At 37.0% G+C, this 14756-nt stretch overlaps 1 protein-coding gene across 2 annotated transcripts in view; it reads right to left on the bottom strand.

Moving 5' to 3' along the window:
- Positions 1-3081: 3081 nt before the first annotated feature.
- The window catches only part of CWH43 (cell wall biogenesis 43 C-terminal homolog), a 125495-nt gene continuing 113820 nt past the window's right edge, over positions 3082-14756 (bottom strand). The window contains exon 16 of one of the 2 annotated variants that reach the window (XM_078003396.1): positions 3082-4058. In XM_078003396.1, coding sequence (XP_077859522.1) covers positions 3824-4058 — 235 coding nt within the window. In that variant the 3' untranslated portion in view covers positions 3082-3823. The remainder of the gene's footprint in view (positions 4059-14756) is intronic. The other variant, XM_078003397.1, reaches the window with a different exon arrangement.

Below are 14756 nucleotides of genomic sequence, written 5' to 3'. Positions count from 1 at the left end.
TCAGCAGGATTGAAACAATCAATTCGTATAATTTGTGAAGGCACATTACAAAGCTCATTGAAGCCAATAGGAGAAAACCAAATATCCTGTGATGAAAACTTGAAAGAAGCTATCACTGAAACCGCTTTGTGATGTGTGGATTCATCTCACAGTGATGAACATTTCTTTTGATTGAGCAGATTGGAAACAATCTTTTTGTAGAAACTGCAAAGAGCCCTTTTTATTTTATTTAGGCTTTCTGTATTTATTTCTTATAGAAAAAAGTGAATATGCTGTGATGAAAACTAGAAAGAAGCACTCTGTGCAACCGCTATGCCATGTGTCCATTCATCTCACAGGGTTAAAACTTCATTTTGATTCATACACTCTTATACATTCTGTGAAGTGACATTTGGGAGCCCAATGAGGTAAAGGAAGTAACCTAGTATTTCATGGAAGAAAAATACAAGAAGCTATCTGTGAAATTGCTACCTGATGTGTGGTGTCATCTTACAGACTTAAATCTTTTTTTGATTAAGCAGGTTGAAAACACTTTTTTCGTACAATCTGTTAAGAGACATTTCAGAGTCCATTGATGCCTATAGAAAACAACCGAATATCTCATGATTAAAAACTAGAAAGAAGCTATCGATGAAACTGCTTAGTGATTGATGTATGGATTCATCTCACAGAGTTAAACCTTTTTTTTTATTACGGAGTTTGGAAGCACTGTTTCTGGAATCTGCAAAGAAACATTTTCGAATGTATTGAATCCTATAGGGAAAAACCAAATATCCCACAATAAACAATAGAAACAAACTATCTGTGAAATCGTGTTGTGATGTGTGGATCAACTCAGAATTAAACCGTTCTTTTGATTCAGCAGGTTAAAAATTCAATTTTTGTAGAATCTGTGGCATGTCATTTCAAAGCCCATGGAAGTCTACAGGGAAAAACTAGAAAGAAACTGTGAAACTGCTTTGTGATTTGTGGATTCATCTCATAGCTAAACCTTTTTTTTTCCAGCAGGTGTGACACACTCTTTTTGTATAATCTCGGTAAGAACATGTCAGAGCCCTCTGTGGCCCAGAAAAAAACAAAAAACAAAAACCTGAATATCCTGTGAAAGTAAAGAGATGCTATCTTTGAAACCTCTTAGCAATTTGGGGATCATCAGAGAGTTAAATCTTTCTTTCAATTCAGCAGGTTGGAAACACTCTTATTGTAGAATATGTGAAGGGATATTTCAGAGCCCATTGACACCTATAGGGAAAAATAAAATATCTTGTAATAAAAACTAGAAAGAAGGTATCTGTGAAACTGCTTTGTGATGTGTGTATTCACCTCACAGAGTTAAACCATTTTGGTGCAGCAGGTTGGAAACACTCTTTTTGTAGAATCTGCAAAGGGACATTTCATAGTTAATTGAGTCCTATAGAGAAAAACAGAATATGCATTATAAAAGCTAGATAGAAGACATCTCCGAAATTGCTTTGCAATGTGAGGATTCATCTCACAGGGTCACCTTTTCTTTCAATTCAGTAGTTTGGAAACACTCTGTGTGTAAAATCTGCGAAGGGATATTTTGATTCCCATTGAGGCCTCTAGGGAAAAATTGAGTATTCCATGATAAAAACTAGAAAGAAGCTATCTGTGAAACAGGTTGCAATGAGTGGATTCATCTCACAGAGTTAAACCATTGTTTTGATTCAGCAGGTTGGAAACCCTCTTGTAGAATCTGTGAAGAAACACTTCCTTGCCCATTGAGGCCTGTTATAAAAAAAAAAAAATCCTGCAATTCAAACAACTAAATATTATGTAAGAAACAGCTTTGCAATGTGCCGATTCATCACAAAAAATTAAACTTTTCTTGAGATTCAGCAGGTTGGAAACACTCTTTTGGTAAAATCTGCGTGGGGACATTTTGGAACCCATTGAGGTCTATAGGGGAAAACTGAATATGCTGTGATAAATATTACAAAAAAAAAAATCGGTGAAACCACTTTGCAACGTGTGGATTCACCTCGCAGAGTTAAGCCTTTTTTCTTTTTTTTTTCTTTTTCTTTTTTTCTTTTTTCTTTTTTCTTTTTTTTCGTTTTTTTTTTTTTTTTTTTTTTTTTTTTTTTTTTTTTTGCATTATTTTGCTACTTGGAATCTTTATTTCTAGAAAAATGTAGAAAGTTGATTAAATATGCCACAGGGATAACAATTCTCAGCGCCATGTAAGTTTGAATATGCAGTTACTGTAACTTGTTTTACTTATCCTAAGTCTTACTTGCCAGTTTTTATACATCATATTAATATTTCTACATCAATTTAATCATCTCTGTTCATTATTGTGTTATTTATATCTTTTAAGATCTGTGTTTTCTGTTAGATCATTGTTTTACCTGCACATTGTATTCTCTTCAAAATGATGAGTTATGTCTCCTTGTTTAGATCTACATGGTACTACTTACCTGATAATAACCACTTTTGATGATAGCTGCAGTGATGGGACCCAAAATAGATGCACAGGTCCTAGCAGGTTACATAGCTCCTACAAACTGATTCTAGATCCTACCAGCAAAGACTTTTTAATCATCCTTTCACCAGACTTGACCATTATATTTAAAAGAGAGAATAGCACAGTGTTACTATGCAATGGATCTACTATGCATATTCTCACTGCTTTAAAAATCACTGATGATATAAAAAGAGAAGAGTGCACTAGCTTAGTGTTTGATCTTGACCACATAGATCTAACATCATGATCAAGTGCTTTCAGCATTTTCTTTGAAATCACATAAGGTTCATATGTGCCAAATTTCATAAGGATCACATGATAAGATCAAGAAATACAAATTCCAAAGCAGAATTTATATGCCCACTTCACATATGACAGCGATACTAAATAACCATATGTTGACTATAATACACTGTATGTAAATGCTGTTCTTGAAAGCAATCCAATCAATAAAACCTAAAATAAATAATACTTTAATAACACATTTCAAATAGACTGAAAATGGAATAGATGGACTCTATGGCAAGAACATCCCTATAAAACTGACATTCAGAGACCATTAAAACACAGAAAGTAAAACAATCATGAAATTAAAGAAAAACTGTGAATATTTAGAAGTTTTTTAAAAGCGTACTACACTGTACGCCAAGATACAGCAGTCGTTTTTATTAAAAGAGCTATTTCAATAAAAGCTGTGGATTCCTAAGTATTAAAAAGCAAATTCAGTTTGCCACAACCAATAACCAAAAAATACTTTTTTAAAAATATACAATATTACCCAGATTTTAAAAATACATAGTATTAAACAGAAAAAAAGTCAAAACAGAAACAGCTAATTTTCATTATAATTAGGATTATTAAGAGACTGACCAATTTTATCATTAAAGAAGGTTATAGGAAAGCTACTGAGGTTAACTTCAAAGGCCTGGCAGTAAAAAGTGATTGTAATGTCAGTAAAACTCTGAAACAGATCAAATAGCCCATAAGTAGTACTAATCTACTGTATCTTTGAAAATGTATATGCTTTTTTTTAAGCTGACAAAATTACCCTTTTTTCATTTAATTTGTTTTTAATATCACATTTTAAAAAATATCCAACTATTAAACTGTTAACAGCAGCTCAGAATACAGAAACTTTACCTTCCCTCATTCATAATATGAATTCAGATTTGAACATTTTTTTTTCCTCTTTGTCCTAGTTCTGGAAAACATGGTTTTGTCATCCCACATTGTACAGTGATAGTTTATCTTTTTCAACACGAGTGCTTGTTTATGTGTACAAACAAATGAAACAATGAAGCTTGCATACAATTATTTAACCAGTTTTTCTCTCATTTATTAACTCAAACTAAATGAGATGTTTGTGATGTGATTGATGACTTTCTTACCTGGTCCATTCAGAAAGTCTTTAATCTGTAGTGTTATAAAGGAAGGTGGAATACCAGTTTTGCTGTCTATTTCTCCAGGCACTGTTTGTAGCCAAACAGTGCAATAATCAAGGGCTTCAGGCAGAGTCTTCCCAGGATCTAACGTGACAAAATTGAAGCCTTTTTTCAATTCAGCAGGTTGGATACTATGGGGAAAAGAAAGAGAGATCAGACTGTTACTGTGTCTATGTAGAAAGAAGTAGACACAAGAGACTCCATTATGTTCTGTACTAAGAAAAATTCTTCTGCCTTTAGATACTGTTAATCTGTAACCCTACCCCCAAACCTGTCCTTGCAGAGACCTGTGCTGTGTCTACTCAAGGTTTAACGGATCTGGGGCTGTGCAGGATGTGCTTTGCTAAACAAGTGCTGGAAGGCAGTATGCTTGTTAAAAGTCATCACTGTTCTCTAATCTCAAGTACCCAGGGACACAAACACTGCGGAAAGCCACAGGGATCTCTGCCTAGGAAAGCTAGGTATTGTACAAGGTTTCTCCCCATGTGATAGTCTGAAATATGGCCTCGTGGGAAGGGAAAGACCTCAGTGTTCCCCAGCCTGACATCCGTAAGTGGTCTGTGCTGAGGAGGATTAGTAAAAGAGGAAGGAAGGCCTCTTTGCAGTTGAGATAGAGGAGGGCCTCTGTCTCCTGCCCATCCCTGGGCAACGGAATATCTTGGTGTGAAATCCGATTGTACGTTCTATTTACTGAGATAGGAGAAAACCACCTGGAGGTGTGATGTGCTAGCAGCAATGCTGCTCTTTATGCATTGAAAATGTTTATGGAGATGTTTGCATATATGCACATCAAAACACAGCACTTTTCCTTAAACTTATTCATGGCACAGAGATATTTGTTCATATGTTTTCTTGCTGACCTTCTCCCTACTATGACCCTATTGTCCTGCCACTTCCCCCTCTCTGAGATGGTAAAGATAATGATCAATAAATACTGAGGGAGCTCAGAGACCAGCGCTGGCCCAGGTCCTCCATATGCTGAGCGCTGGTCCCCTGGGCCCACTTTTCTCTCTCCATACTTTGTCTCTGTGCCTTTTTCTTTTCTCAATCTCTCATTCCACCTGACGAGAAATGCCCACAGGTGTGGAGGGTCAGGCTACCCCTTCAGGATACAATGTTGTTTTAGAATCTGCAAAAAAATTTGGAGCCCTTTGAGGCCTACAGAGAAAAACCAAATGTTTCACAATAAAAACTTGAAAGAAGTTATCTGTTAATCCACTTCATGATGCGTGGATTCATCTCACAGAGCTAAAAATTCCTTTTGATTCAGCAGGTTAGAAACACTCTTTTTGTAGAGTCAGTGAAAAGACATTTTGGAGCCTATTGTGGCCTACTGGAAAAAACACTAATATCCCATGATAAAAACTGAACAAAAGCTATCTGTGAAAAATCTTTGTGTAGTGTGGATTCATCTCACAGAGTTGAACTTTTCTTTTGATTCAGCCAGTTGGAAACACTCTGTGTGTAGAATCTGCAAAGGTACCTTTCAGACCCCCATTGGGCGAATATCCCAAAATAAAAACTAGAAAGCAGCTATCTGTGAAGCTGCTTTGCAATGTGTGGATTCACCTTACAGAGTTAAAGCTTTATTTTCATTCAACACATTGGAAACACTCTTTTTGTAGAATCTGCAAAGGTACATTTTGGAGTCCTTTGAGGCCTATAGGAAAAAATTGAATATTCTGCGTTAAAAACCAGAAAGAAGCTATCTGTGAAACTACTCTGTGACGTGTGCATTCATCTCACAGAGATAAACCTTTCTTCTGATTCAGTAGGTTGGATTCACTCTTTTTGTAGTATCTGTGAATGGACACTTCGGTCCCCATTAAGGCATATTGGAAAAAACTAAATATTCTGTGATAAAAACTAGAAATAAGGTATCAGTGAATCTACTTTGAGATGAGTGGGTTCATCTTACAAAGTTAAACCTTTCTTCTCCTTCAGCGGATTGGAAACACTCTTTTTGCAGAATCTGTGAAGGGACATTTGAAAGTTCATTCAGGCCTATAGTGAAAAACCGAATATCCCCAGATAAAAACTAGAAAGTAAGTTTCTGTGAAACCACTTTGTGATGTGTGGATTCATCTCTCACTTGATTCAGCATGTTGGAAATCTCACAGATGTAAACATTTCTTCTGATTCAGCAGATTGGAAACACTTTTTTTCAAGAATCTGTTAAAAAACAACCTGAAACCCATTAAGGCCTATAGGGAAAAAGTGAATATCCCACAATAAACACTAGTATCAAACTATCTGTGAAACCTCTTTGTGATGCACACATTCATCTCACAGAGTTAAACCTTTCTTTTGATTTGGCAGGCTGGAAAACTCTTTTTGTAGAATATGTGAAGGAACATTACACAGGCCACTGAGGCTTATAGTAAAAAACATATATCCCATGATGAAATCTAGACAGAATCTATCTATGAAACCACTTTGCAATGGGTGGATTCATCTCATAGAGGTAAACCTTTCTTTTGATTCAGCAGGTAGAAACAATCTTTTTTGTAGAATATTTGAGAGTACATTTCAGAGCCCATTCATGCTTACAGGGAAATACGGAATATCTGACCATAAGAAATAGAAAGAAGCTATCTGTGAAACCACTTGCTGATGTGTGGAGTCATCTCACTGAGCTGTACATTTTTTTTTAATTCAGTCGGTTGGATACACTCTTTTTGTAGAATCTGTCAAAGGACATTTTGGAGCCCTTTGATGCCTATTGAGAAAAACTGACTATACCATGGTAAAAACTATATGGATCCTCCATCTGAAACACCTTTACAATGTGTGGATTCGTCTTACAGAGTTAAATTTTTCTTTTCATTCAGCTGATGGAAAACACTCCTTTTGTAGAATCTGTGAAGGGATATTACAGAGCACGTTAATGTCTATAGAAAAAATCTGAATGTCTCACAATAAAATCTAGAAAGAAGCTATCTGTGAAACTGCTTTGTGATATATGGATTCTTTTTAAATAGTTAAATTTTTATTTCGATGCATCAGGTTGGAAATTTTTTTTGTAGAAACTGTGAAGGTATTTTCAGAGTCCATTGAGGTCTGTAGGAAAAAACCGAATATATTAGAAAAACTAGAAGAAACTATACATGAAACCACTGTGCAATATGTGAATTCACCTCACAGTGCTAAACCTTTCTTTACATTCAGTAGGTTGGAAACACTTTTTTAATAAATAGATTCTGTAAAGGTACATTTCACAGTTCCCAGAAGCATAAAAAGAAAAACTGAATATCCCATGATAAAAACTACTAAGAAGGTATCTGTGAAACTGCATTGGGATGTGTTGATTCATCTCACAGAGCTAAAGCTTTCTTTTGATTCTGCAGATTGGAAACACTCTTTCTCTAGAATCTGAGAAGTGACATTTCAAAACTGAGGACCACAGGGAAAACCAAACATCTTACATTAATAAATACAAAGAAATTATCTGTGAAAATGCTTTGTGATGTGTGGATTCATCTCTCAGAGTTAAACTGTTATGTTAATACAGCATGTAGGAAGCCTCTTTTTGTAGAATTGGTGAAGGGACATTTTGGAGCCCACTGAGGCCTTGAGGGAGAAGCAGAATTTACCACAATAAAAACTAGAAAGAAGCTATCTGTGAAACCACATTGTGATGTGTGGATTCATCTCACAGAGCTAAATTTTCTTTTGATTCAGCAGGTTGGAAACACACTTTTTGTAGAATCTGTGAAGGGACGTTTCACAGCTCACTGGGGCTTATAGTGAAAAAATGAATATCCTGCGATAAAAACTAGAAAGAAGCTATCTGAGAAACTGCTTTGTGATGCATGTGTTCATCTCACAGAGATAAACCTATCCTTTGATTCAACAGATTGGAATCATTCTCTTTATAAAATCTGCAAAGGGACATTTCAGAGAACAATGAGGCCTATAGGAATAAAACAAAATATCCCGTGATAAAAACTAGAAAGAAGATATGTGTGAAACTGATTTGCAATGTGTGAATTCATCTCACAGATTAAAACTTTTTTTGTGATTCAGCAGATTAGGAAAACTTTTTGTGTGGAATTAGCAAAAGGACATTTCAGCACCCATTGAGAACTGTCGGGAAAAGCAAAATATCCCTAGATAAAAACTAGAAAGAAGCAATCTATAAAACTACTTTGTGATGTGTGGATTTATCTCACAGAGTTAAACCTTTGTTTTCATTCAGCAGGTTCAATATACTGTTTTTGTAGAATCTGCTAAGAGACATTTCAGAGCTCATTGAGGCCTATAGGGAAAAACCAAAAACCCCATGACAAAAACTAGAAAGAAGCTATCTGTGAAACGGCTTTGTGATGTTTGAATTCATCTCCCAAAGTCCAAACTTTCTATTAACTCTGCAAGATGGAAGCAATCTTATTATAGAATCTTTGTGGAAACATTTTGAAACCCTTTGGGGCCTATAGGGAAAAACCAAATATCTTGCAATAAAAACTAGCAAGAAGCTATATGTGAAACAGCTTTGCAATGTGTGGACTCATCTCACAGAGTTAATCAATTCTTTTGATTTAGCAGGTTGGAAACACTGTTTTTGTGGAATCTGCAAAGGGTCATTTTGGCGTACATTGAGGGTATAGGAAAAAAAAATTATCCCATGATAACAACTACAAAGAAGCTATCTGTGAATCCTCTTTGCAATGTGTAAATTCATCATAGAGAGTTAAACATTTCTTTTGATTCAGTAGGTTGGAAAATCTCTTCATGTAGAATCTGGGAAAAGACATTTTGGAACCCACTGAGGCCTTTAGGGAAAAAACCACATATCCAGCAATATAAGCTAGAAAGTAAAAATCTGTGAAACTGCCTTGTGATATGTGAATTCATCAACAGAGTAAAACCTCTTATTTGGTTCAGCAGGTAGAAAACACTCTTCTGGAAGAACCTGCAAAGGGGCATTTTGGGGCACATTGAAACCTCTAGTTAAAACTCGAGTATCTGACAATAAAAATCAGAAAGTAGCTATCTGTGAAACTGATTTGTGATGTGTTAATTTATCTCACAAAGTTAAACATTTCTCTTGATTCAGCAGGTTGGAATCTCTCTTTTTGTACAATCTATGAAGGGACATTTCAGATTCCATTGAGACCTATAGGGAAAACTCGAATAACCCATAAAAAGTACAAAGAATCTATCTGTGAAACTGCTTTGTGATGGGGTGGATTCAGCTCAGAGAGTTAAAACTTTATTTTGATTCAGTAAGTTGGAAACTCTCTTTGTGTAGAATCTGACAAGGGACATTTTGGAGCTCATGAAAACCTACATTGAAATATTGAATGTTTGGTGATAAGAGTTACAGAGAAGTTATCTGGGAAGCTGCTTTGCAATTCACCTCACAGTGTTAAACCTTTCTTTTGATTCAGCAGAGTGGAAACTCTTTTTCTGTAGACTCTGCTAGAAACATTTCGGTACCCATTGAGGCCAACACAGAAAAATCAAAAATTTCATGAGAAAAACTATTAAGAAGTCATCTGTGAAATTGCTTCATGTGTGTATTTATCTCACATATTTAAACCTTTCTCTTGATTCAGCAGGTTGGAAACACACTTTTTTTAGAATCTGCCAAGGGACATTTCAGAGTCAATAGAGGCCTATTGGGAAAATGGAAACATTCTAAAATAAACACTAGAAAAAGCTATCTTTGAAACCACTTTCTGATGTGTGAATTCATGTCACAGAGGTAAACCGTTGTATTGAATCAGCAGGTTGGAAACACTCTTGGTGTAGAATTTGTGGAGGGACATTTCAGAGCCCCTTGAGGACTAGTGGGAAAAATTGAATATCCCGCAATAAAAACTAGAAAGAAGCTATCTGTAAAACCACTTTGTGACATCAGGTTCATCTCACAGAGTTACACCTTTTGATTGATTCAGCAGGTTGGAAACACTCTTTTTGAAGAATCTGCAAAAGAACATTTCAGAGCCCTTTGAGGACTATGGGGATAAACTGAATATCCCATGATTAAAAACTATAAAGAAACTATCTGTAAAACCACTTTGTGATATTGAATTCATCTCACAGAGTTAAAATTTTTTATTGATTCTGCAGGTTGGAAACACTCTTTTTGTAGAATCTGTGAAAGGACATTTCGGAACCCTTTGAGTCCTATAGGGAAAAACTGAATATCTCATGATAAAAACTAGAAAGAAATTATTTGTGAAACTGCTTAGTGATGTGTGGATTCACCTCACGGTGCTAAACCATTCATTGCTTCAGTAGAATGAAAATATTCTTTTTGTAGAATCTGCTAGGGATAATTCAAAACCCATTGAAGTCAAAAGGGAAAAACCTAATATCAAATGATAAAACATAGAGAGAAGAAACCTGTGAAATAACTTCATGATATTTGGACTCATCTCACAAAGCAAAATCTTTCTTTCCATTCAGCAGGTTGGAAACACTGTTTTTTACATTCTGGGAAGGGACATTTTGGAGTCCATTAAGGTCTAAAGAGAAAAACTGAATATTCCATGATGAAAACTTGAAAGAAGCTATCTGTGAAATCATTTGGCAATCTGTGGGTTCATCTCACAGAACCAAAGCTTTCTTTTGAATCAACAGGGAGGATACATTCTTTTTGTAGAATCTGTGAAGGGACATTTCATAGCCCATTGAAACACACAGGGAAAACCAAATATCCCATGATAAAAACTAGAAAGAAGAAATCTGTGAAACCGGTTTGTGATGTGTGAAATCACCTCATAAAGCTAAATCTTCCTTTTTATTAAGCTGGTTGCAAATGCTGTTTTTGTACAATATACAAAGAAACATTCTGAAGCTCATTGAGTCCTACAGTGAAAAACAGAATATTCTGTGATTAAAATTAGAAAAAAGTGGAGGCGTGCCCAAGATGGCCAGATAGGAACAGCTCCAGCCTCCAGCTCCCAGTGTGAGTGCCACAGAAGATGGGTGATTTCTGCATTTTCAACTGAGGTACCAAGCTCATCTCACTTGATCATGTTGGACAGTTGGTGCTGACCATGCGTGCAGCCCGACTAGTGAGAGCTGAAGCAGGGTGAGGCATCACCTCACCTGGGAAGTGCAAGGGGGAAGGGAATTCCTTTTTCTAGCCAAAGGAAATTGAGACACACAACACCTGGAAAATTGGGTAACTCCCACCCTAATACTGCACTTTACCAAGGGTCTTAGCAAATGGCACACCAGGAGATTATATCCCACACATGGCCCAGAGGGTCCCATGCCCACGGAGCCTCCCTCATTGCTAGCACAGCCTTCTGAGATCTAACTGCAAGGCAGCAACAAGGCTGGGGAAGGGGCGCCTGCAATTGCTGAGGCTTAAGTAGATAAACAAAGTTGCCAGGAAGCTCTAATTGGGTGGAGCCCACCACAGCTCAAGGAAGATGGCCTGCCTCTGTAGACTCCTCCTCTGGGGACAGGGCATAGCTAAGCAAAAAGCAGCAGAAACTTTGGCAGAGGTAAATGCCCCCGTATGACAGCATTGAAGAAAGCAGTGGATCTCCCAGCACAGATTTTGAGACCTGAGAATGGACAGACTGCCTGCTCAAGTGGGTTCCTGACCCCTGAGTAGCCTAAGTGAGAGACATTCCACACTAGGTGCAGACTGACACCTCACACCTCACATGGAGGGTACACTCCTGAGACGAAGCTTCCAGAGCAAAAATCAGACAGCAACACTCACGGTTCAGCAATATTCTATCTTCTGCAGCCTCCACTGCTGATACCCAAGAAAACAGGGACTGGGGTGGACCTCAAGCAAACTACAACAGACCTGCAGCTGAGAGTCCTGACTGTTAGAAGGAAAACTAACAAACAGAAAGGACACCCACCAAAACCCCATCAGTATGTCACCATCATCAAAGACCAAAGGCAGATAAAACCACAAAGATGGGGAAAAAGCTGGGCACAAAAGCTGGAAATTCAAAAAATCAGAGCATATCTCTTCCTCCAAAGGAACCCAGCTCATTGCCAGCAATGAAACAAAGCTGGATGGAGAATGCCTTTGACGAGTTGAGAGAAGAAGGCTTCAGTTGATCAAATGTCTCAGAGCTAAAGGAGAAACTATGTGACGAGGGCAAAGAAACTAAAAACTTTGAAAAAAGATTTGATGAATGGCTAACTAGAATAACCAACTTAAAGAAGTCCTTAAAAGAACTGATAGAGATCAAAACCATAATACAAGAACTACATGACAAATGCACAAGCTTCAGTAAATGACTCGATCATCTGGAAGAAGGAGTATCAGCGATTGAAGATCAAATGAATGAAAGGAAGTGAGAAGAGAAGTGTAGAGAAAAAAGAGTAAAAAGAAATGAAAAAAGCCTCCAAGAAATATGGGATTATGTGAAAAGACCAAATCTACGTCTGATTAGTGTGCCTGAAAGCGAGGGGGAAAATGGAACCAAGTTGGAAAACACTTTGCAGGATATCACCCGGGAGAACTTCCCCAACCTAGTAAGGCAGGCCAACATTCAAATTCAGGAAATACAGAGAATGCCACAAAGATACTCCTCGAGAAGAGCAACTCCAAGACACGTAATTGTCAGATTCACCAAAGTTGAAATGAAGGAAAAAATGTTAAAGGCAGCCAGAGAGAAAGGTCGGGTTACCCACAAAGGGAAGCCCATCAGACTAACAGTAGATCTCTCCACAGAAATTCTCCAAGCCAGAAGAGAGTGGGGGCCAATATTCAACATTCTTAAAGAAAAGAATTTTAGACCCAGAATTTCAAATCCAGCCAAATTAAGTTACATAAGTGAAGGAGAAAAAAAAAGCCTTTACAGACAAGCAAATGCTTAGAGATTTTGTCACCACCAGGTCTGCCCTACAGGAGTTCCTGATGGAAGTATTAAACATGGAAAGGAATAACAGGTACCAGCCATTGCAAAAACATGTCAAAATATAAAGTCCTTCGAGGCTAGGATGAAACTGCATCAACTAGTGAGCAAAATAACCAGCTAATATCATAATGACAGGATCAAGTTCACACATAACAATATTAACCTTAAATGTAAATGGAATAAATGGTCCAATTAAAAGACATAGAGTGGCAAATTGGATAAAGAGTCAAGACCCATCAGTTTGCTGTATTCAGGAGACCCATCTCACATGCAGAGACACACATAGGCTCAAAATAAAGGGATGGAGGAAGATCTCCCAAGTTAATGGGAAACAAAAAAAAAGCAGGGGTTGCAATCCTAGTCTCTGATAAAACAGATTTTAAATCATCAAAGATCAAAAGAGACAAAGAAGGCCATTACATAATGGTAAAGGGATCAATTCATCAGGAAGACCTAATTATCCTAAAAATATATGCATCCAATACAAGGCACCTAGATTCATAAAGCAAGTCCTTAGAGACTTAAAAAGAGACTTAGACTCCCATATAACAATAATGGGAGACTTTAACACCCCACTGTCAACATTAGACAGATCAACGAGACAGAAAGTCAACAAGGATATCAACGAATTGTACTCAACTCTGCACCAAGCAGACCTAATAGACATTTGCAGAACTCTCCACCCCAAATCAACAAAATATACATTCTTCTCAGCACCACATCGCACTTATTCCAAAATTGACCACATAGTTGGAAGTAAAGCACTCCTCAGCAAATGTAAAAGACCAGAAATAGTAGCAAACTGTCTCTCAGATCACAGTGCAATCAAACTAGAACTCAGGACTAAGAAACTCAATCAAAACCGTTCAACTACATGGAAACTGAACAACCTGCTCCTGAATGACTACTGGGTACATAACGAAATGAAGGCAGAAATAAAGATGTTCTTTGAAACCAATGAGAACAAAGATACAACATACCAGAATCTCTGGGACACATTTAAAGCAGTGTGTAGAGGGAAATTTATAGCACTAAATGCCCACAAGAGGAAGCAGGAAAGATCTAAAATTGACACCCTAACATCACAATTAAAAGAACTAGAGAAGCAAGTGGAAACACATTCAAAAGCTAACAGAAGGCAAGAAATAACATTCTTAGATCAGAGCAGAACTGAAGGAGATAGAGACACAAAAAACCCTCCAAAAAATCAATGAATCCAGGAGTTGGTTTTTTGAAAAGATCAACAAAATTGATAGACTGCTTGCAAGACTAATAAAGAAGAAAAGAGAGAAGAATCAAATACATGCAATAAAAAATGATAAAGGGAATATCATCACCAACCCCAAAGAAATACAAACTACCATCAGAGAATACTATAAACACCCCTACGCAAATAAACTAGAAAACCTAGAAGAAATGGATAATTTCCTGGACACTTATACTCTCCCAAGACTAAACCAAGAAGAAGTTGAATCCCTGAATAGACCAATAGCAGGCTCTGAAATTGAGGCAATAGTCTACCAACCAAAACAAGTCCAGGACCAGACAGATTCACAGCTGAATTCTATCAGAGGTACAAGGAGGAGTTGGTACCATTCCTTCTGAAAGTGTTCCAATTAATAGAAAAAGAGGGAATCCTCCTGAACTCATTTTATGAGTTCAACATCATCCTCATACCAAAGCCTGACAGAGATACAACAAAAAAGAGAATTTTAGACCAATATCCCTGATGAACATCAGTGCAAAAATCCTCAATAAAATACTGGCAAACCGAATCCAGCAGCACATCAAAAACTTATCCACCATGATCAACTGGGATGCAAGTCTGGTTCAACATATGCAAATCAATCAACATAATCCAGCATATAAACAGAACCAAAGACAAAATCCACGTGATTATCTCAATAGATGCAGAAAAGGCTTTTGACAAAATTCAACAGCCCTTCATGCTAAAAACTCTCAACAAATTCAGTATTGATGGAA

The sequence above is a fragment of the Macaca mulatta genome, chromosome 5 (assembly GCF_049350105.2).
Source record: "Macaca mulatta isolate MMU2019108-1 chromosome 5, T2T-MMU8v2.0, whole genome shotgun sequence".
In the NCBI taxonomy this organism is placed as follows: domain Eukaryota; kingdom Metazoa; phylum Chordata; class Mammalia; order Primates; family Cercopithecidae; genus Macaca; species Macaca mulatta.
This window is presented reverse-complemented; position numbering and strand designations above follow the sequence as displayed.